We start from the raw sequence: 23,871 nt of genomic DNA, 5'->3' as shown, positions 1-23,871 counted from the left end.
TAAATATATGAAAAAATGTTCCACATCACTGGTCATTCAAGAGATGCAGATGAAAACAACACTGAGATTTCACCACACCCCACAAAGAATGGCTGCTATCAAGAAATCAATCAATAACAAATGTTGGCGGGGTTGTGGGGAGAAAGGAACCCTTCTCCATTGTTGGTGGGAGTGCAGACTGGTGCAGCCACTATGGAAATCAATATGGAGATACCTCAGAGAGCTTGGACTAAAGGTTCCATTTGACCCAGCCATCCCTCTGTTGGGTATCTTTCCAAAAGAACTAAAAGAATCATATCAAAGTGATGTATGCACATCCATGTTTATAGCGGCACAGTTTGTAATAGCTAAAACTTGGAAACAGCCCATTTGCCCATCAGTTGGAAACTGGATAAAGAAGATGTCGTTTTTCTATACAATGGAATATTAGCCATAAAGAATGAGAAATTAGATTCCTTCATAGGAAAATGGATACATATTGAGGATATACTCCTAAGTGAAATAAATAAGTCACACATGTGTAAATACCGAATAGTTTCTCTGGTGTGAACAAACTGCAATAGTACATAAGATCCTAATGAGATAAATGACATTGTGAAATGGGAAGAAAAGGTCTAAAGGTGTAGGAAAGGTGGGATGGGTAGGGGAAGGGTAATAAGGGAAAAGAAAAAATGTGAGAAAATGAAAAGATGGAAATAAAGTGGTTGTAAATGGGGAGGGGAGGAGGAGGTGAAGGGAGGGCAGGGACACGGGGAAAAAATGAGAACCAAGACCTGTCATGTACAGGCACAAGATCCTAACAATGAATGTAACCACACTGTATCCCTAAAATGTACCAATAAACTCAATTAAAAAGAAAAGAAAGAAATAGTTCAAATCAAATTTAACAAAGGCTTAACCAAAAGCAGCAAGGAGGAAAAAAAGACAGAGACTAAACTGGGCAAGACCACAACAGTCACTTTAGTATTTGCTTGAAGGGTCTCTTGGTTTTCCTCCCTCTTCTCCAGTCCCTCCTTTTCCATCTCCTTTGATGGTCCCTCCATTGCTACATGAACTTTCAGTGTTAGAGAACATTAAGTTTCAGTCCTGAATCCTCTTCTCTATGTTTTATCTCCCTACACAGATTGCTCTCACTGGAAAGCTGAGGAACCATCCCTTGCAAACCTCCATTCTCTGTGCCTTTGATTAAAGAAGGTGGAAGAGTAGAAGTATAGGTAAAATTTATTGTAAAGTAGACAGAGTTACACCCTCAGGAGAAGTGGAATTCTGGATATCTTTATGCACACAAGAATTACTCCTTGTGTTATTGAGGTTCTGGGGTGCTGTGGGGGTCTTTCTAGAGCCAGGTTATTTTCCTGAACAAAGAATTGGATAAAATAAGTGCAAAAAGTAGTAAGATTTACATTTGTCAAAGGTATTAACAAAAGTATGGTTTATAGCAAGGTTTTACATTTAGTAAAGGTATTAATAAAAGTATGGTCTATAGGTTGGGAGTGGGCCAATGAAAGAGCTTACAGTAGCCATGAGGTTAATGGCTAACATCTTTTGCATTCTCCACTCTGACAAAGTGAGCTGTCCTATCAAAAACGTGCTTGAGAAAAAGTGTTTGACAAGGCCCATATCTCTTACCACACACTAACCTAAAATTGAAATGGATCAAAGATCAAAATACTAAAACAGAAGCACTAAATCTTCTGGAAGAGAGAATAGGTAGAATGCTTTAGAACATAGAAGTAGACAAAGACTTCATGAACAAAACCCAGATCATATGGGAATATTACAAAGAATCAACAACTGGGACCTCTTCTGATAAAAAACTTTTGCACAGCAAGAGAAACCAAAACAGAGTGAAGAGACAAACCACAATATGGAAAAAAAAATTTTACCAGCTCTTCATTAGATATACGACTAATGTTACTACTAATACTTGATATTATCTAGAATATATAAAGAATTCAAAAGAATCAGACCCCCCAAATTAAAGAACCAATCCAAAAATGGGCATTTAAAATGAAACAACACTTCTCAGATGAAGAATTAGAAATGGCAAATAAATATATGAAAAAATGTTCAACATCACTGGTCATTCATAAAATGCAAAATTAAAACAATGTGATATCACTCCAGAAAGAATGGTTACTATCAAGAAATCAACCAATAATAAATTCTGGAGGGGATGTGAGAAAAAAAAAACCCTTCCCCAATATTGGTAGGAGTATACACTGGTACAACTACTGTGGAAATCAGAGTGGACATTTCTAAAAATAATAATAATAATAAAACTAGAGGTTTCATGTGACCCAGCTCTTCCTCTTCTTGGTATCTTCCTGAAATAATTAAAAGCATCATACCACAGCAATATATGCACCCCATGTTTGTAATCACTAAAACTTGGAAACAGCCCAAACACCCATCAATGGATGTGTAGATACAGATGTGGGTTTTTTAAGCAATGGAGTAGCACTCTGCCATAAAGAAGGATCAGCTAAATGGATGGAACTTGAGACCATACTTAAGTGAAATAAATCCCACACACACGTTTAAATACCACATTGTTGTGCTCACTTCAGCAGCACATATACTAAATACCACATTGTTTCTCTGGTGTGAGAAACCAAAAGTGAAAATAGGACTAAAATGTATAATAGATATTGGGAAACAGGAAATAGGAAGAAAATGTCCAAATGGGAAGAGGAACATGAGAAGAGGGAGGGAGAAAGGAAGGAAGGGACCAGAAAAAAAGTGAAAATAGAAGGAAAAAGTGGAAACAAAGGGATGTACATAGGGAAGAGAAGGGGCATTAGGGGTGGGGGGATGGGGTAAAATAAAATATATTTTTAAAAAAGAAGCACCACTTAAATCATCATATTACATGCTTTTTAAAAAGGCCTGCTTGATTTCACACCAGAATAACTGAATATAGTATTACGTGATTGCTCCCAGATGCAGGGTTTGGGCACATGTATCTTGGATCTCCATGACTGACAAGGCACCCATACTTTCCCAGCTGGCTGGCCACACCCTAATCTCCTGCCTCACTGGGGTTCAGGGAAATAGGATCATTATATATATTTTTATATATTTATATAAATATATTTTTTTATATATTTTGGGGAGAACTGGGGACTGAACTCAGGACCTTGCACTTGTGAGGCAGGTGGCAGAATCACTGAACTAAATCCCCAGCCCATGATTATTTATCAACATTTTTCTTTGAAGTTACTTTGGAATTGAGAAATGTCTTCTGGTCCTCTTCAGATCCCTCAGGGGCCATAATCATGTAGGAAATTTACTAATATAAGTCCCTAATCTAAATCACCCTCAGCTGAGGTTCTTTAAAGAAGGTGGAGGTTCTTCAAAAAAACATTTCATTCCCCGATATCATTGGGCCAGGGGCTATGGTAACAGAATGCTGTATACTTTCTTCTAGAAATAGAGGTCCTGCCAGGCATGGTGGCACATGCCTGTAATCTCAGTACTTGGGAGGCTGAGGCAGGAGGAACTTTGTGAGTCTGAGGCCAGCCTGGGCTACACAGTCAGTTGAAGACTAGCCTGAAGTACACAGCAAGTCCATTTCAGAAAAGATAGAACGAGAGGGGAGGGGAGGAAGGAAAACAGAAATAGAGGGTCTGTATCCAAGACCTAATCAATGTCATAAATGTTTTCTATGTTGAGGTATTTGTTTCTTTATTTATCTATAACTGACACAAAGCATGAATATTTTGGATCCCTTTGTCTCTCAGTCTCACTAAGGTCTAAATACCTGCCTAACATTGTCTTACCTAGTTCTTTAGCTTTAAACTGCATCTTCACCCATTCTCTGTTCTCACAGTAAGTAGATATAACAAATCATTAAAACATAGAGTGGCTTTAAACAATTGACACTTACTTAGCACATGACTCCTCAGGTTGGCTGAGCAATCCTGTTGTCAGTGGGACTAACACACCTGTCTGGGCATCAAGTGGTTAAAGGTCTAGGGCAATCTTAGCTAGGGTGATTGGAGCCCTACTGCATGTGTCTCTTATCTTCCAGCAGGCCAGCCCAGGCATGTGTGTACATTGTAACAGAGGGCAAGAGCAAGCCAATCATATTAGCATTTTTAAAACTTCTACTTACCTCATGCTAACACCCTAGAGGTCGAGAAAGCACTGTAAACTTACAAGGCAAATGACATAGATCCAAGAGAGATGATTTGGAGCCAATTGTCCACAATATTTATAAGCAAAATCTTTCCTTTTTATCTATCCAGGCCCTGAACTTTGTTCTGAGCCATAGGCATGTAATTCCAGTGGTCTAAAGGATAGGCCATCTGGATAGCTCCAGATATTTTCTATTTAAAGCATATTTAAAAATGAAGGCACATCCTTCCCTTTCAAGCCCTTCTCCTCTTTCACTGTCTCCTTTCATATAGTGATGCTGCCATCTACTAGTTGCTCAGGCTAGGAACCCAAAACCAAAAGTCCTTGATGCTTTTCCCTCCCTCATCTCAGATACAGCCCATCAAGTTCCATCAATTTTACCTCCAGAATACATCTCCTTTCTATCTTTTCTCCAGATCCCTTGTCACTTCTTTAATCCAGGTTGTTTTCACCTCTCTTCCGAACATCAAAACACGTCCCATTGAACTTGAGATAAAATATATCTTGAACTCTTAACAGACCCTACACGGTGATAACTTCAGCTCTTTTGAAGCCTCCCCTGTACTATTCTGTCCTCACTCAATAAAGTCCCAATTCTACTGGCTTTTTTCCCCTACCCAAATACAACTGCTTTCATACCTGGAGGTTTTGGCCATTCTGTTTCCAAATGAACAAACGGAGTGGTGAGAACACGAATTCTGCAGCTACTCATATAGCTGTGCGGTCCTAAGCAAACTATATGACCTGTGCATTTCAGTGTATCTGTAAAGTGAGAATGGAAACAGCATCTATGTCACAGAGACTTTCTAAGAATTAAACCAGTTAAAGGCACTATAGTACAGTTCCCAGAAGCATAAAAACTGCATGTATATAGGACCTCCAAATGATATAGGGGAAATAATATAACTCCCAACCTGCTAGATGTTAAATACACTGAGTTCATGTTCCCCAAAATCAAAGGATGAATTCTGAGGAACAAAGGAGGTTGAGTCGGAAATATTTATTGAGGGAGATAGCTGATGAAAGGCAGACTGGGTTCCGAGTGAGTTGCCATGGATGCTACATTACAGAGAAAGCTTTATACAACAAAATCAGGAGGTGGTTACAACGTGGGACAAAACTATGATCAACCAATAAGATTACAAGTACAGCCACTTAGGTAATACTGATCCAATGGGGAAGGAAGTTGCATAGCAAGTGTACACGGAAGAACAAGGGCCATTTTTGGAAGAGATGAGTCAGGAGGTACTGGTTAAGAGGTCCTAGTCACCCACCTGGGTGACTGATGTCTAGCTAGCCTTTATTGGACCAGGTGATCCAAATTATAGTACATTGCTTATCTCTTGGGGAAGCATGTAGGCCTGGTCATTCTGTCTTTATCTTGAGGCCTGGCCTTCAACAGATGCTCCTCCAGCCACAATTGTAATGTATTCTCATTTTCTTCACTGACTTCCTTGAGGACCTAGTCCTGTGTGACTGCCTATATTTCTACCTAACTCAGCTGTCTGTATGTGTATTAGGTAAAACAAGTTCTTCATTGGCTCTTACATTAGCACTTCCTTATTTTTCTTCACTTTGAACACAACTTATAATTGTATTCCTTTGTATGGGAGTTTTGTTGTCTGACAGTCTATTGTTGGTTGATGTTTGTTTTTGTTTGAGGCCCATTAGACTCCAAGTTCCAGGAGGGCACAATGTTTTTTGCTCACCACTCATTCCTAGCACCAAGAAAATGCTTTGCATACAATGGATGTGAGAAAGTATTTGTTGAATAAATAATTATAAGGGTTCATGTTGGCACACTATTATGGATTATGGGGGAATTTAAGTTCTCTTTTTTTTCCTAGGAACCAGGGAAAACAGTTCTAAATTCATAATATACAGACAAGATTGGTCTTTTTCTTTAGCTTTACAGAAAAATAGAGATGGCTTGCCAAATGGTTTTCTATGAAAATCTTTCCACCGAAAGAAAGACAGGAAAGAGAAATGTAGTGCCTAGTCCCAGGAGGGCACAGGGACAGCAGATCAGTGAGAGTTGTAGTGTATAGAGTAACCCAATAGCAATTCATCTTAGAGATATTAAAACCAAGTGTGAATTTGTGTCTATTAGTAGGAATCTGTCCTTTATATTAGGCCCCTGGAGAAAGGAAGAACAATCATAGCTCATTACTAAAGAAACATCTGGTGTTCTCAGATTATTTGTAAAAACGGAAGTTTAGCTTTGCTAACATGCAAGCAGGCAAGACACAGGTTATGTCCTTGTTTTTACATGAAAAGAAACCTCCTCGCCCTTCAGGTAACAGATGGGAGCCTGAAAACTCATGCAGATCTTATTGTTGTCCAGATTGTGGTAACACAGGGCTTTAGACCTTTTACCACCTGGATCCTTATGTACCTCTACCATTACCTATTAACAATACAAGTTGAAAGGCCAATATTCTTTTGTATGAGATCTTTTAGACAGGTAAAGAGCCAGATTATGATCTCATTGTAAGGTCCATACTATGACAAAAGGGCCAACCTCGCAGTGAAATAGTTTGTGGTCATTAGCAAAACGTAGGCCAGTTTCTTAAAGCATGGTCATCAGATCCCTGCATCAGAATCACTGGCATTATTTGTTTTTAAAAACTCAGATTCTCAGCCAAGTGTGGTGGTGTACACCTGTAACCCGAGCTCTCTAAAAGGTGATGCAGGATTCCAAATTCGAGACCAGCCTGTAAATTTCAGCAAGGCCCTGTCTCAAAACTAAAGAACAAAATTTTAAAGAGTTGGGGATGTGGGTCAGCGTGAAGACCCTGCGTTCAGTCCCCTACTGTGCCAATAAATTAAATTAAAATAAATCAGATTCCCTGGCCCAAAACAGAACTACAAATTGAACCAGGACCTTCGCATTGAGCTACACCCCCAGCCCTCCCCTACCCTCTTTTTATGAGAAGGTCTCTTTTGTTAAATCACTAAATTGCCAGGGTTGATCTCTAACTTGCAATCCTGTCTGGGCCTCCACAGTTCTGGAATTACATGTGTGCACCAAGTAATCCTGCTGCAGGGTGTCTGTGGATATAAACTATTCTTATGTAGACTAAGGTATGAGAACTCACGCCTAACCTGTGGGAATGGTTTGGACGCCACAGCTCAAAGCCTAGAGAGACAACCGGGGCGCTCAGTCTCTCACCAGATCTGCTCCCAGAGCCGCCTCGCAGTCCGCACCGGCGAACAAAACTGAGCACGCGCAGTGCTCAGCGCGCCCCTTCCCGCCACTCAGAGTAGCTAGGCGGGGCTCCCTGACCCCACCCAACAGACGCCAGTTGAAATAGCGGGCGGGGCTCCCTTAAATCTCCTAATTCCGGCTTCTCCAGCAGGGGCCCAAAGCCCCGCCTCTGCCCCCAGGGCCAATCAGCTGCAAGATTGCTGAGGCGGGCAGCCAATGCGTAGGGCTGTCTTTGGATGTTCCCCGTAATTTGAAACTGTCAGGTGGCTACTAAGGTAGCAGCAGTGCTTGCTGTGGTCCCAGTGGCGAGGCGGCGAGCAGACCAGAGTGAGGACCCGGGATTTGTAGGAGAACGTAGACGGTGGGTAGCGGTGCCCCGCATCCTCAGCCGTAGAGGCGGACGAGGTTTAAAGTTCCTGAACCTGGTTCTTGCCCGCTCCAGGCCTGGGGCGTCTGCCCAGCTGCGCAGGAGCCCGCTGCTGCTAGGGAGGACCTAGGCGTCTTCCTCCCCGCAGCACTGAGGGGTGCTGTCACCCTCGGTGGTTCGCGTCGCTTAAAATATAGAGCAAAGTGACCACACATAAAGTTTTAAAGAAAGATTTTTATTAAAGTAGGGCTGGTAGGAGATCAAAACCGACTATCTCTTTACCCAGAACTGCTTGGGAAGGAGCTGTCGCACCCCCTCTCCGTCTTTGATTGCAGCTGGAATCGACAAAGGGCAAAGGGGTCGTCACCCTGCTGTTAGTTTGCTTTTATTAATTTCCTGTTCCTCTACCTCTTGAAGGTTACATTTAAATTCCTGGACCTCTCCCTGTCAGCCCGGTAATTCCCGAGACCTATCTCTGGCACAGAGGAAACACTAAAAACTTTTTTATCTTGTAGTCTCTAATACCTTGGGTTAAAGAATAGTAAAACTGTAATGAATTTGTATTCATCTGCCACCTATTGCAGCGAACTTCATTTTTCTACTTTGTTTCTGAACCTAGAAAGGGTAGGGGAAAATGCCTCTTTCATATTGTCATACCTTGTAAGCATAAAGCAGGGTAGATGTCAAATAACGTATTTTCCAAAAAAGCAGTGTTTTTTGTGTTCAGTATCCATATTTAAAAAACGATTTTTGAGATCTGACCATATTTACCAGTTGACTTGTTTTTTAAATAATCAGCATCACTCCATTCCTGTTATCTGCTCGGTCTGAAAACAAATCCTAAAGGAAGATATGAGTGAAAACATAAATGGACCAAGTTACCACAGTGGTAAATTAGAAGTCAGTGAAATTCTAGCCCATGCTGTAGATATGTCCTCCCTAATTGGCTTAACTAAAACTAATATTTAGTTTACTCATGTGTACAGAGTATACTGCGTAAAACTGAAATTCCCTTTTAGTAGTCTAGCTGCAACCTGTGTCTCCACTCTGATATTGTACCTTTTCCTGAATCTGCCCTTTCTACTTCAACTCCCTTATCCTTTATTTATTTTTCACCCCAGTGTGATTGAGGCTTTTTTCTAGTTTCCATTGGAATTGTTTAAGCAAATGTCACAGCAACCTCCTGATTGCCAAATTTAGGACAATCCTTGTCTTTAGTGTGTAACTAAGTACTTCCTTCTCAAAGTCTTTGTGATGCTACTGTTCTGACTCAGTCTTCTTTGCTGACTTCTCTTTCCCTTTTTATGTTAGTGGTTATGGCTTTAACTCTCTCCTCCCTTCACTTTTTTTTGGGTTATGATCCCCTCTGAATACATATTGAAAACTAAAGATCCTCTTTCTAAAACAGTGCACATGTACATTTATATGCTAAAAATATTGTATATAATTTGGATGTGTGGTCCTCAGGATAAGAACTCTTTACATACTCCTTTTAATAGGTGATCTTATCCCTCCCTGATTTCTAGCAGATCCAGTAATGCTAATGATTATCCAAACATGATCTCCTGTCCTATACACTTCCAGTACAGGGCTCCCACATTGCTTAACTCTAGCAACCATCATTCACATTGTAGCCATTGTGATTGTCCATCCTTGGAGTTGTGCACTGCATAGCCAGTGTAGCCGCACACAGTTGTCCTTCTGATTCACAAAGGATTGATCTAGGATTCCCCCAGATCCCTGAATATGCAGATGCTCATGTTCCTTTAAGATGGCATAGCATTTGCATAAAACTTGGATACTGTGAATTATTTCCAAATTATTTATAATACCTAATACAATGTAAATGTTATGTAAATAATTGTTCTGTATTGTTTTGGGAATAATGACAAGAAAAAAAACTACATGTTCAGTATGGCTGTAATTTTTAAAAAGTATTTTGACCACAGTTGGTTAAATCCATGGATGTGGAACTCAAAGACATAGAGGACTGACTGCTTCATCCCTGCAGCTTTACACCAGTGCTAGAGGTAACCTCATGCCCCACATGTCTGATACGGAACTCATTGTCCTTCCTCTGAATCTGAATCTGCTCCTCTTCCTACATTCCTTGCCATGGTGAGTCCACTATCATCCGTATAGACATCCAAGCCAAAAATCTGGATCCTTTCATTCCATAACCCATTATTGATCATGATCTCCCATTTCCCTCACCAACACAACTGTCTTATAATCACACCTTCTTGCCCCTTCTAGACTAAAGACTTCATTTATCTCATGGATAACTGCTGGAGAGAACATAAACCTTTTGAACTACTGTATTTACCTCTCCATTGGTCTCGTTTGAGTATCCTAACTACTTTAGAGTTGCCAAGATGATTTTTATAAAAAACAAGCTCAATCCTATTATCACTTATTTAAAACATTTTAATAACTTCTGTAGAATAAAGTCTCAACTTTTAAATTGACAAGTCATGATCTGACTCCTCTGTACCTTTTCATTTAGCCACCCAAGCCTTACTTTGCACCCTTCGCTCCAACCTTACCAAGCTGACTGCTGTCCTTAGAACTCTCTTTGCTGCTCTACTGTCTAGAACATTCTTTCATCTTCGTGCCATCTCTCAGGGTGAAACATGCTCATCTTGTAAGTCTCAATACCTAGGCCATCTTTTCTGTACAAACTTTCTCTGGTTCTTTTCCCAAATCTTCACACATATGCAATCCTACCCCCATCAATAATGGCTGATTCTGCCTCCCTACTTTGTATCTCTGCTATTTTAGGGTGTAGCAGGTTTTACAGCTATCAGTTTTTCATATTTCATGTAATATACTCCACAGATTGTAAAGCCAGGGACTTCATCTTACATCTCCACCAATGTCTTAACCTGTAACTGATATTTAAAATGATCATTATTTGTCTTTTAACATACTTTTATTCTTGGAGGGAGTGATTGGGACTTTGAGTAATTTTTCTATGTGTGTTTGAAAGATCTTTTTTTCTGTATAAACTTGCTTTTCTTAAAATATTATTCCTCCAAGGTTAAGTTTCCCAAGAAGCAAATTGGCAACAGCTATTCATTACCTCTTGTTCCCTCCCTGTCTCTTGGGAAAGTGCACAATATGCAGCTTGTCACACATGACTCAAGAACTGTGATCACAGTCTGTGTTCTTCACCAGACCCCAGTGAGGATCTTTCTTTAACCTCTCGTGTATTTGGCTCAACTCCTTTGATGACTGCATTATAAACTCATTGATGTTGGGATTAGTTTTTGCTGCCCAGTGATTTTTGACTATAGGTCCTCAATATATTGAATGAATGTCTTTTGTAAACATATAACAAATATTGTTTGCAGATTAGGATACTTTTATACTGATATATATTTTAAAACCATTTTATTTTTGTTAAAATATTAAGGGAAAAAGCTAAAGCTAGTGTCTACTGTTTTATAGTTCTTGTGCAGAATGGCATCAAATGAAGACAAATACTCACTTCCAGTTATACAAAATAACTCCCATCAAAGCAGTTCTGTCTCTACAGATCTTCAGGTAGGATGTGTCTAAATTTAATTTTTTTCACTTTAAACAAGTGATAATTTATGGGAAAACGTGGAATATCTGTTTCATTCATTCCATTTACAATGGAGTCTTTCCGTGTACAATAATATAAAACTTTGGGAATTACTTTATACATTTTGGTAGTTACTTTACATAGTTTTAACTTTTCAGAAATTATTCATGAATTCCATACTTTTACAAAGGCTTCAACTAATAAGAGTGAAAAGAGAATCTGAGATTTTTTTTCTTGAAACTTTCTCATTTAACTGCCTTATGAATGCTGCTTTCACTTTTAATGCAAATTGATACAATATCAAACCTCAAGTTCTAGAGCCCAAGGCTCCTTTGTGTTCAACTCAATGAGGTTCTAGTCCCTGTTGCTACAACAGTCAACACAATCTGCTGCTAAGGACATTAACAGATAAATTGAGCATTAACAGATAAATTGGATAAATTGACCATAGAAGGTATGCTGTTTGCATGTTTTCATTTCTAATTGTTTCATCATCAAAAATACAGATTAGGGCCAGGGATTTAGCTCAGTGGTTTGGTGGTCTGCCTTGCAAGCGCAAGGACCCGAGTTCAATCCCCGGTACCAAACAAAACAAAACAAAAAAAAATACAGATTAAATGAGAGAATACTGACATGGTATAGTTTAAATTTTATAGTTATTATCACTTCAGAAGGGAAAACCTAAGAGGGGATAAGATGGACATTGTGTTTATATGTAAGTAAACTGTTACTGATACTGTGATATATAAGATTCAGAAAAATATTTTATGAAATGAGTTCTTTTCATTAAAATTAGAAATTGAAAAATTGGGAAGGTATTTCAAAATCCTGAATATTTACTCATAAATTAGTCTGGAATTTCAGCATCAACATGTCACCCTTCAGACCTTCCCCTATGGTGGAACCTCTCCCTTGTAGTGCTGTTTCAGAGTATCAGTGCTTTCCTGTAGTCATTATATCTGCCTTACCCAGTCTTCTTCAAGAAAGAAATGATTAACTCATATACCAAAATATAAACACCCCATAAAGTCTCATGTAGTCATTTATCAAGAAACAAAAGTTTGAGTCAAAAGAATAAATCTTGAGACTGGTGTGTAGCTCAGTGGTAGAGTGCTTGCCAAACATGTGCAAGGATCTGGGTTTGATCCCTGGCCCTGGTAAAATAAATAAGTAAATCTCTGCAGTGAATATAGAAGGAGTAAAGGAAAGAGTGCAGCTCTAGACTCTGCAAGTTGCCTTGACTGAAATGATTGAGATATGGGTTGAACTGTATTTCAGGGTCTTAGCAGTGTAGCTATTAGGAGTGCAAGAGCCAGCCAAAATCACAAGTATTGGTTGTTACACTTGGAGCCTCATTTGCCTAAGACAGATTGTCTTGATAATCAAGAAAGATGTGGCAATGTTATTTAGTTTGATCCTTAGCTCTAAAAATCCACACTGTCTGTAACTACATATACTAAACTTCACAATAGTTTAAATAGCTGGTTTTTTAGATCATTCCTTAAAATAAGTAAGAATATGTGTGGTCACTGACTACTAGTAATATATACCTGTTTATCTTCACTTAAGTCATAGTAATTGTTGTGGGAACTTTGATCTTCTTTGTTTTAGTGTTCTTACCTAAAAGAGAGGTCCGACTAGTAAAGCCACTGACTTCCACTTCCCCCTCCCTTCCCACAGGCTGCAGGGAGTAATAAGCTAACTCTCAGGGGAGCTAACTGGTCTAAATCCAGTTGCAGTTACTACCAGGGGAAGAAGACTCTAAAAATTTTAGAGATCTCAAAATATAAGATAGACAACATAGTAGCCTGCTTAGACTGTCATAACAAAATACAATAGGTTTGGGGGCTTTAACAACAAAATTGATTTCCTCACAGTGTAAGAGACTAGAAGTCCCAGTTGCAGGTCCACAGAGATGAATTTCTGATCAGGCTCTCTTGTTGGCTTGCAGACAGCTGCCTTCCTGTTGTCTTCACATGACCTTTCCTCAGTGCAGTATTGTGTACATGATGAGGAAAGAGAAAGCGACTCTGGTGCTTCTTCTCAGAAGGACATTAATCCTGTCAGACCAGGGCCTCAGCCTGTGATCTTACTTAACCTTAATTACTCCCTGATGATCTCCATCACCAAATACAGCTATACTTTTTAATATTCTTTGCCAAAATAAAAAATTTACCTTGTTTGAGAAATATAACAGTACTGCTTTGGCTGCTTTAACAGAAACCAAGAATGACTTCAGTGAGTGTCTTAAAGTTTGATTCTGTCTTCTATAAAAGTTTGAAGTGGTATGTGGTCCTGAGAGTTACACCTGAGGTCATGTCTTCTCTCCTGTTGCTCTGTCATGCCCTAGAAATTGAGGACTACACTTGTAGTTGTACATATCACTTCCATTTAGATCTCATAGACCAGGTCTCTGCACATTTAGCTGCAAGGGAAGCTGTGAAATGTAGCTGAGTGGCCATTTGCTCAGAATTAAACCCTGGGTCTTTATTAACTGAAAAGAAAAGAGAGAAAATAGATACTCTTGGACTACCAGCCATCTCTACCATAGGGAGTTAAGCACTTGAATGAAATTTTTGTATTTTATTAGTTTAGTAAAGCTGACACACATTCAGGTTTGTAGGAACCAGGTATTTGATACCTTGTATGACCCTGATTTATCAAGCTATTTGGGAATTCACTTTAATATCTGAAAAGCTAATATGGTTGAGAAAGTGTACAGTATTTGAAAAATGTAAGGGTACTTATACAATGACGCAGTGAGGCCTCATGTGAAGAAGCAGACTGTGAAAGTGGACCCCCCCTTTGTGGGGCCAGATTTGTGGGTCCCTGAGTGTTTCTGTCATTCTTGGATACCATCTCCATGAACTATAGGGAGGCTGTGATGTCATTGTCACACAAGGATAACACTGTCTGAACATGTGGGCAATACTAGCTCGAAGGACCCCAGACCACAGGCTTATCAGACACTATTTCTAAAGGACTCACCTTAGCCTGAGAGGCAGGCAGAGCGCTGGATACTGTGTGCGGTGTGGGCTGGTGCTCCTGGGAACAAGTGCCACCCTGCCTTGGACACTTCTCACCTCCCTAGCAGGTAGCTGAACTGACTCCAGTCTCCATGGCTGCTCAAAGTCGTACTTGGTCACCTAGTCTCTGCTCCTAGGAGGCTTTGTTTTCCAATTAGCCAGTTTGTCTTCGCCTTGAGGGCAGGCTTCCTCCCTGGGTGACAGCCTCTCAGGGTGTCACCAGACCATGCAGAGCTTCTCTACACCCTCAGGGCTTGTCTGTGATCTGGACTGTAGCTCATGCCAGGGCTCACTGAGCAGGGACCCTGCTCCTGGGAAGAGAGGTGGGGTTTAGTCCAGGAAGACAGCCATTGTTCCAGGAGCTGTCAGGGAGCACACCAGGGAGCTTCTGGCTGAGACACCCCTTTTTAAGGGGGCATTTTGCTATTGTGCCATGTTCACCCACTCCACTCCTCCAGCCATCAGCACGATGGGCTTACGTAATGGATTTTGGTAATAAAGTAAAATAATGGAGACTCTAAAAAATAAAGAAAGCTTTAAGGGCACTTAAATCTGTTTAAAGAAGTATAGTTACTTTTGTCAACATAAAAATTAAATTATAATATTCTAAATGATTTTTCCGTATTAATAGCCTTCTGCCTTAGTGATAACCATAATGTAAAATACAGACTTTTATCTTCTATCAGGAAATGTCAGTTGAAAACTCAGAGAGACATTTATTGTCATGAAAGAGACATCGTTAATAAAGAGTTATTATAGCAATATGAAGAGAGGAGTCTGTTGATTGAATTTTCATATCTTTTTCTTTAGCCTTGCCATATACAATATTTAAAAAGCTTATATTTGCTATGCATATTTTTTGCAGTATCTATATTAACTATATAAATGTATGTGGAAGTTCAAACTAAATCACTCTTTTATATTTAGTTTCCCTTAAGACTAGCAGTTTTCAGAGAATAGCATAACCTCTTTCTTTTTTCAAATGATTTTATTTGAAATTCCAATGTTAAAAAAACGGAACTACAATCATATAATTTGTGTGACATTTACTTTTCATAGAGTCAGCTCTCAGAAGCAGTTAAGCTGCCTTGATATATGCACATTTGAAATTAGAGTGTGATAGAAGGCCAGTGTAGTTTTATAAGCCTAAATATCATTTGCTTCTTTATTCTGAGTTACATAATATCAAAATATTCTGATTCTCAATATAAGAGGTTGAAAGTGGCAACTTTTTAATAGCGTGTCTCATCTTCGGTTAAACTGATCTGAAGCATAAAAAAAAACTTATTGTGTTGAATCACTATCAGAATCTCTTCATACTTAACCTTAAAGATACTAATTATACAAAAAGCACTTGAGGGACCCAAGTTTGGAATCAGCGTTCAGACCTTTCATATTTTGATACACATGTGACTCTGTCATGGTAATTAAATTTCTTCATACAAAAAAACAGTAGCTGAGTATATGTAACATTTTAATCACTGTGATACATCATTGATTGTTGGCGTCTCCTAGGAAGAGTATGAAGAACTGCTTCGTTATGCTATAGTGACTCCAAATATTGACTCCAGTGTTTCACAGCCATCTCATCCTAAGGGAGAAGCGCCAGATGCTAGAATTCCTACTACAGTTGATAATATTCTTCACAATCAAGGTTATGTCTATTTTTCAAAATATCTCTTTAAGATGTCATTGTAGGCTCATCAGTGATGCTTAGGATTCTGAAAGTGCCTCTCTGGTTGAGTGTTTTTTCTCAGTCAGTGGTATGTATCAGTATCATGTGAGGGATCGTCTTACATTTTGCTGAGTTATTCCTGGCTTTTATGTGGAGCTGGATTTTTAATTTCATTTAACTCTTTTATGAAACATCGTAAAGTTAAAACAATACTGTAGCAATAATATGTCTATTAGTAGACTATGTTGCACTTAATTCTTGTTTGAACAGTTTTATGCCAGGTATATCCTAAAAACTAGATGCCCAAACCAAACATTAAGGATGGTCCTTAGGTAACCTTCTAGTACCTTTGTGAACCACATTCTAGTTCTTTGTCATCAGTATTTACATGGACATGAAGGACTATTTGAATATTCAGTGCAAAAGTGGACCCATTTGTGGACTCTGTCAATAACGGAATTGAGAACTGATGTAAACCAGAATGCGCACTGATAGATGAGAGAAAGGAGAGTAAAGCTCCTTCAACCTATTTCAACCATTTCTTAGTATGTACAAGATCCCAAACAACTCACTCTAAATTTAGAGTATTCATTTAAAAAGAACAGAACACCTTCCTCAAATGGCTCCCATGGCGGACAGCACCACACTGTAGACCGACCAGCAAGAACCTCTGTTCTTGAAGGAATGTAGCACAGCCTACTCAGTCAAAAGGTTCCTGGGCTTCCAGCAAGTCACTGCCCTAGTTACTGTACCTCACCTCCAAAGAGAGGGGTTTCGTTACTCCTCAGTTTAAGCCTACTGCACTGGAACAACAAATAGCAGGGCCTTAACATTTTCTATTCTGAGAAGATTTTCTACCCAAATTTTATTATCTTCAAGAAATGTGAACTTTGCATTTATTCATAAATTCTGCATCAGCGATCTCGATCATGCTTTGATTATACTGAGTACCTCAACATGCAGTTGCTACTGAGCAAACTCAAAGTGCTGCATTCTCTCTTAAAAATATAAATAGGTAAATTCACATTGTTCCCTATATACCTCTGCTCTGATGGGTATCGCCAAAAGCTTGTCTCCTCCCCAGTTGGCAGCAATATCCCAGTACTGTTGCTACCAGACACACAACTCAGGACTCCTTTCCTTGCCTGACTCCCAAGCATTCCAAGGTAATCATATGGGACTTAAGGCCATTGCTCTTTTTTCCATGTAAGGTAGCATTTCTTTTATGTTCTGCCTTTTTTAATTAAAACATACAACATATAATGAGTTTGGATATCCTGACCCACAAGTACACTGTTAGAATGGACTATGGAAACTTACCATCACACGTTCTCTTCATTCTTAGTACAGTGGTCATCTGGTATACACAGTGTACATTTTGCAGTTGGCACAGTGTATATTAACATCCAACACAGCCATTCTTAGGAGATTTTCCTCGGTTTCCTTTTTGCCATACATTAATTCTTCAATGGCAGCAGGGAGGTCCTGATTTTGATGCCACCTAGTACTTTAGTTTGATGGCAGCTAATGAAGAGCAGGAAGCTCCTGGAAAATACCCATTGTCACAAGATAGCAAATTTTACTATTTTACCCACTTATTATTCTCTTAATGTGGAGTGAATGCTATAGTAGACTGAATTGTCTTTCACCGGTGTTTGGTGGGTGAGATTGAGCTTATTGTGATACAGTGAGTCTTTTCTAGTTTCATATTTCTTTTCTTTCTTGTCCTTTGTCATAGTGTTCTCGTTTCCTAGGGCTGTTATGTTTTCTTTGTTCTAAAATTTTACTTGTATATTATTAACTTATTAAATTAGGTATACATCATTAGGCATTTTATCTAACAGTGGTTTAATTTTTTAAAAACCTTTTTTTCAGCAGGAAGTAGCTCTGTAGTAAGAGAAACTGCAATGGAAAGTGGAAAAGGAAGCGACTTAAATATTTCAAGTCATTCAAAGGTGGATGGTATGAATTCCCTTACCTTGTTTTTATTACTATGTAATACTTGTGATTTGATAAATATTATCCATATAATAAGAGGCATGATGTCAACATATTATTGATAGGTTTTTTTTAAATGATATTGCTAGTTTAAGGATAATATTTAAAATAATTTCATAAGTTTCCAAAATTGTACATTTAAAACAGGTTAAGCTGGGTGTGGTGACACATGCTTATAATCCCAGCTCTCTGGGAGGCTGAGAAAGGAAAACCAAAAATTCAAGCCCACCCTGGACAACATAGTGACTCTGTCTCAAAATAAAAATAGAAAAGTCCAGGGATATTTCTCAGTGTGAAAGTCCCTAGCTCAATCTTTAGTCCTGAAAAAAATGCACTATTTACCAGCTTGCAATCTTATGTGTTCCATTCTAATAATTTTTTGTTATTTTATACATATCACCTGTTCTGTCATTTTTTTTTCTTTAAATATGTTCGGTTTTAAACTGAGCCTGGTTGTACACACTTGGAATCTCAGCACTGGGGAGGCTGAGGCAGGAGGATCACCAAGAGTTCAAGGCCAGCCTTTACTACATAGTGAGACCCTGTCTCGAAAAAAAAAAATAAAATTCAATTTTTAGTTTAAATTCATTTAAAAGGAAACTTTGTATCAATTGCTACGGATTATAACATAAAACTAATATACAATTAGTACAATAAGAAAGTAATGATACAAATAAATACAACAAAAACAAAATTATTGAGTTTTACCTACTGTTGGTGTATTGCATCTGAAATCTGCTTTCATTCATTCATACTTCATTTTTTTGTTGAAAGGAGATGTCAGCAGATGTTAAAGACATTTTAAAAGTACACTAGAACCAGACTGAAACTTTTCCTTGACATAGAGTAATTTTAAAAATAAAAATGGAACACATTCCTTACTCTGTGATTCAGTGTCATTTAATATAGAAAGCTTTTAAACCACCATGTAAGAAATGTCTCTGCACTTTAGTTTCCTCGTGTGGAAGTTTCCTTCCAAGTTCCTAAGTTACATGACTGTTTTTAGAAGGTAAGTGTATTTTTTTTTCCCAACAGTTAAAAAGCATCATCTATTGTTTTCCTTGTGAGTGCAGATCTGACTGGTAAAACCCAGTGAAGGAACATGTGTGTCCTATGTCATTTTGTCTTATTTTGTGGATTCCTTAGCCATCCTTAGAACACACAGTGCTTCATAAGCCAAACTTGGTATTATGGTATATTTTTTTTAATGCCAGCATTCATATTTTAAAATGATTTTCTCTTGCAAAAAATTCTTTCAAAAATTCACTTTTAAGTAACAAGTTCTACAGTAGGTTTGGCTTTGATCCAGTTAGTAAGGAGGAGAGAAATTCCTACAATCTTGGTTATTAGTACCCTTATAACAAACATGAGATATATGAGAAATGCTGACGAATACCATCAGATTCCAGCACAGATAAAAATATTAACTCTTCTGTTTTATGCTGTATAAAGATAGGCACCAGTTCCCTTTCTGGCTCTGGCTCACCCTTGCCTTCCTGTTTAAGTGCAAGTCATGACTTAATGTGTGTAAGTCCATATATATGTATCCAGGGAGGTGCATATATTTCTCACCTACATTGTGAAGGCTAAGAGAAAGCCTTACAACAGAGTATCTGCTGAGGTAATTTACTGGCTTTTTCTTATTTATATTGTTAAATCTTATCAGTGTTCAGACCCATCCCAATTTTCAGGATAAAGTAATAATGACCTGTATACAACTGCTCTGACCTTGGTTAATTATTTAACCCTAGCATCATTAAAGCACAGATAATACTTGCTTCTTAGGGTAGTCTGTGTTATGGGAACTAATCCTCTAACATTTTTATTACAGTTAATGCTGTAGGGTGATAGGGTGATAACACTCTCCGCTCAGGTTGGACCTGGATGTATAAGCATCCTGTTTGAGATAGGGGTCATTCATCTGTGAGCAGTGTGCGGTATAGGAAGCATCTCATCCTAGCAATTACTATATCAGTGACAATACTGAAATTTAAAACAGCCAGATAAAACTAACCCTGAAAGGTAATTTCTCTGTGTTTTTCCCAGCCTCCACAGTTGGCAGACACCTTGTAGTCTTTCAATGTGACTCCTCACCAATCTGGAGGATTTGCAATTTGGCTTAGCTACTTCAACTTTTCTTTTATCCTAGGGTCATCGCCATTGTTATCACCAAGGAAACCTTCTCACCCAGTCATGGATTTTTTCAGCTCACATCTCTTAGGTGACTCTTCTTCACCAGCAACTAATTCTACCCACATAGATGCCCATGAAATAATTGCAGGTGATTGCTTTGTTTCTGATGAAAACCTTCAGAGGATGGAGAATGTCCTCGATCTGTGGAGTTCCGGTCTTAAGGTATTGCAGATGTTCAGTTAGTTGTTAAATTTAATATGTAGTGCAGTAGTTTTACTCATGTCTACTGTTTATTCTTCTTTTTAAAAGCTTTTCTTAAAAAAACATCTGTGAGGTTGGGGATATAGCTCAGTGTACCTAGCATACACCAAACCCTGGGTTCAATTCCCAGCACCACAAAAACATAAAAGCAACAAACAAATGTGTAGTTTCCTGAGATGAATCCCAATTCTTAGGTTTGTGTGTGGTTTACATCGGAGTCACCTGGAGATCTGGTGCTCAGTAGGTCTTGGGAAGGACCCAAATGATGCACTGCTCTCAAGCAGCCAGATGATAATGCAGTCTGGAAATCATACTTTAAATTCTAGAAATAACCTTTTAGCATAGTTTCTCCCTTTCGAATAGGTTTCATACTTCCAATAATGGTGTAAGTCCACTGGAGTCATATACACCCAGCCATTCAAATTGTTCTGAGTTCACTTGGCCGTGTTATTTGTTTGTAACAAGAAATGATTATTTGGTCTTTTTACTTATGCCATTCAGTGGAGTAAAGATGCAGCCACTTGATGTAAGGTGACCAGTTTGGGGAAGAAAGCCTCAACTCCCCCACTTCCCCTACCACCTCTGTCTAAGCAGTGTCCTAGTACTTAGGGCTCAGCCACACCTGCAGTTCTGAGTTTCTTTCTTACCTGATCCATTTTAATGTGGACACTTAAGTCCTTGAATAGACAAAGGAATTTAATGAATGAGGCCTGAATTTTTTTTTGAAAGATAAGATTTTACACAAAGTAACTTAAAATAGGAAAAAAGCTAAGTTTTCTGGTAAACAGGAACTACAGAGAGCCATGACTGTTGAATGTGCGTACATCGTTAGTGTGTGGTGACTTTTTACATGTTTTGTTTACTGCTTGCTGTGATTTTTAGATTTTTTTCAATTCCAATTTGAAGTGGTGTTAAGGAAAAACTACTTAATTATTGTCCATTTATTTTTCAGACAAACGTTATATCTGAACTAAGCAAATGGAGACTTAATTTTATTGACTGGCATCGAATGGAAATGAAGAAAGAGAAGGAAAAACATGCAGCACGTGTAAAGCAACTGTGCAGCCAGATCAGTGACTTGAAGGAGCTGCAGAAAACCTTTGAAATTTCCATTGGGAGAAAAGATGAGGTCTTCTTTTTAAAAGTCTCCCCCCACCTTTTTTTTTTTTTTTTTTTTTTTTTTTTTTACAGGATCTTGCTGTGTGTTCTGGGCTGGCCTCGAACTCACAGCAGTCCTTCTGCCTCAGCCTCCTGAGTGCTGAGATTACAGGCATGTGCCACTGTGACTGGCTTAATATCTCTTTTTGATTGCAATTCAGTAAATGCCTTCCTAAGTAATAAGTTCTAAGAACAGATGATTATTTAGCTCACATACGATATAAACAGGAAATTGCTTCAGAAACTGATAGAAAATGAATGCCTAGCCGTAAGATGTATTCTTCGTCAACATGTGAGTGCTATGCCACTTTGTCTTAGCTTTGGCTTCAATGTTCATGGCTTAAGAGTGTCAGCTAAATACAAGTGCTCTGTTTTTATCTTTCGAATCTTTTTTCTGCTCTACCTGCCCTATAAAGAACATCATGGAATAAATATTACCACATTTGAAACTATCCTTTTAGGGAATATTTTAAGTATCTCAAATCCTGCCTTTCTTTACTGTTGAAGATAAACACAGAAAATGTCCCTAGTTTCACTTTGTTACCTCTTAAGACCTTGAGAGCAGAGTTTAAGTCTCTGCTAGTCTTTTGCCTCCAGTTTATCTTTTATTTAGCTTCACTTTGTTACCTCTTAAGACCTTGAGAGCAGAGTTTAAGTCTCTGCTAGTCTTTTGCCTCCTGATAGCACCTTGAGCAAAGCAGCTGGGCAACAAATCTCTGCAGTTCGTGGATGGAGGGTAGTGGTTTCCAGAGAAGATGGACTCGGGCACACACCTCAGCCGCTGGTCTGCAGAAACAGCACCAGGGCATTTCAGTGAACTAGATGAAGATTGTGTGTTTTTAAAATATATGCGTACTTCATTTTACAGGGTATAATATAAAATTGCACATCTTGTTTAGTTTATTTTTTGAACTAATGGACACTAATTTTGGTCGTCTTCTCTGTTACCTTTAAAAAACCCTGTTCTAAACTTGTAAATGTTTTAACATCATGTTGAATTTATAAAGATGAATAAAGTGAACTGCCATCCAGTTTAAGAATAGAATATAACAGCTATGTTAGAATGTGTGCCATTTCCTCTTTTGAAAAGAACGACAATAACAAATGTCTCTTGGTAAAATGTGTCCAATTCACTGAGTATCTTTTTAATGTAACCATTTTTTCAGTATCCAGTTCTTTGTAAGAGAGAATGTTATTTTACGATTTAAAGGCTTTCATTTTTTTAAAGAACAAAAATAATATTATTGAGGAAGCATACCAAAATGTCACTATTATTTGCTTTTTCAGAATTCTTAAAACTATAAAATTGTTAGTTACTGAAAATTTCCTATATCAAGATAGTAAATACAAATGACTAGAAGATATTTAAAACTTAGCCCTGCTCACAAGTGTAGTGAATTTGTATATATAGCAAACCTTTCAAATAACAATTGTTTTTCCTGAATTAAATGTCAATAAGTATATTAATTTTCACATACAGAAACTTTCATTGGTTATTAACAAGATATGTACACAGTGACAGTTTCTTTCCTCTTATTCCCCTTTATTTGTTAATATGTAGTATATTCATGCAGAGAATTTTTGTGTGGTTTTTTGGTTTTTTTTTTTTGGTACCAGGAATGGAACTCGGGACCTTGCATTTGCGAGGCAGGTGGTGGAACCACTGAGCTAAATTACCTGCCCTTGTGGAGTTTTTTGTTGTTATTTATTTATTTATTTATTTATTTTTAACCAGGGATTGAACTCAGGACCTTGCTTTTGCCAGGCAAGCAGCTCACTGCTGAGCTAAATCCCCAGCTTGTGGCCTTTTTATAATAATAATAATAATAATGGTGATGAAGCCAACTAGATGAATATGATAGAGCCTCATAGCTATTCTCTCTAGCACTTTTTGATATATGAGAAAATCACCTAACCAGTCATTATTCTAGTATCACACTAACTAGATTAACTGCTCTTTACAGGTGATTTCTAGTTTGTCTCATGCCATCAGCAAACAAAAGGAAAGGATAGAGTTGATGCGAACATTCTTCCGCTGGCGGATTGGCCATGTCAAATCCAGACAGGATGTGAGTATAAAGAAAGACAAGATCTCTGACCAGCATTAGACTTCTGAAAAGGGTTCAGGATCCTGTTTAGGCACTTACCCATTGCTGACACGCATTGCCCTACACTCACAACTTAAAGGAGGAGAGGTTTATTTGAGCTCATGGTTTTTAGTGGATTCAGTCCATAGTCTGGCGGAGGAAAGCTGCTCACATGTCAAGGGCAGGCAGGCAATAGAACAAAGCGGAGACAGGCAAGGAGATGCGCTCTTCTAGTCACATCCCAGTTACC

General features: G+C 38.4%; 1 protein-coding gene across 5 annotated transcripts in view; it reads left to right on the top strand.

Moving 5' to 3' along the window:
- Positions 1-7,582: 7,582 nt before the first annotated feature.
- The window catches only part of Poc5 (POC5 centriolar protein), a 34,338-nt gene continuing 18,049 nt past the window's right edge, over positions 7,583-23,871 (top strand). The window contains exons 1-8 of one of the 5 annotated variants that reach the window (XM_010619129.3): positions 7,583-7,709; positions 9,665-9,745; positions 11,166-11,261; positions 15,825-15,963; positions 17,860-17,946; positions 20,132-20,337; positions 21,329-21,505; positions 23,499-23,603. In XM_010619129.3, the coding sequence (XP_010617431.1) occupies positions 11,178-11,261; positions 15,825-15,963; positions 17,860-17,946; positions 20,132-20,337; positions 21,329-21,505; positions 23,499-23,603 (798 nt within the window). In that variant the 5' untranslated portion in view covers positions 7,583-7,709; positions 9,665-9,745; positions 11,166-11,177. The other 4 variants (XM_010619128.3, XM_010619130.3, XM_010619126.3 and 1 more) reach the window with 4 other exon arrangements.

This window comes from Fukomys damarensis, unplaced genomic scaffold (assembly GCF_012274545.1).
Source record: "Fukomys damarensis isolate Sample0158 unplaced genomic scaffold, DMR_v1.0_HiC HiC_scaffold_1, whole genome shotgun sequence".
Lineage (NCBI taxonomy): Eukaryota > Metazoa > Chordata > Mammalia > Rodentia > Bathyergidae > Fukomys > Fukomys damarensis.
Note: the sequence above shows the minus strand (reverse complement) of the source record. Positions and strands in the feature narration are given on the sequence as shown.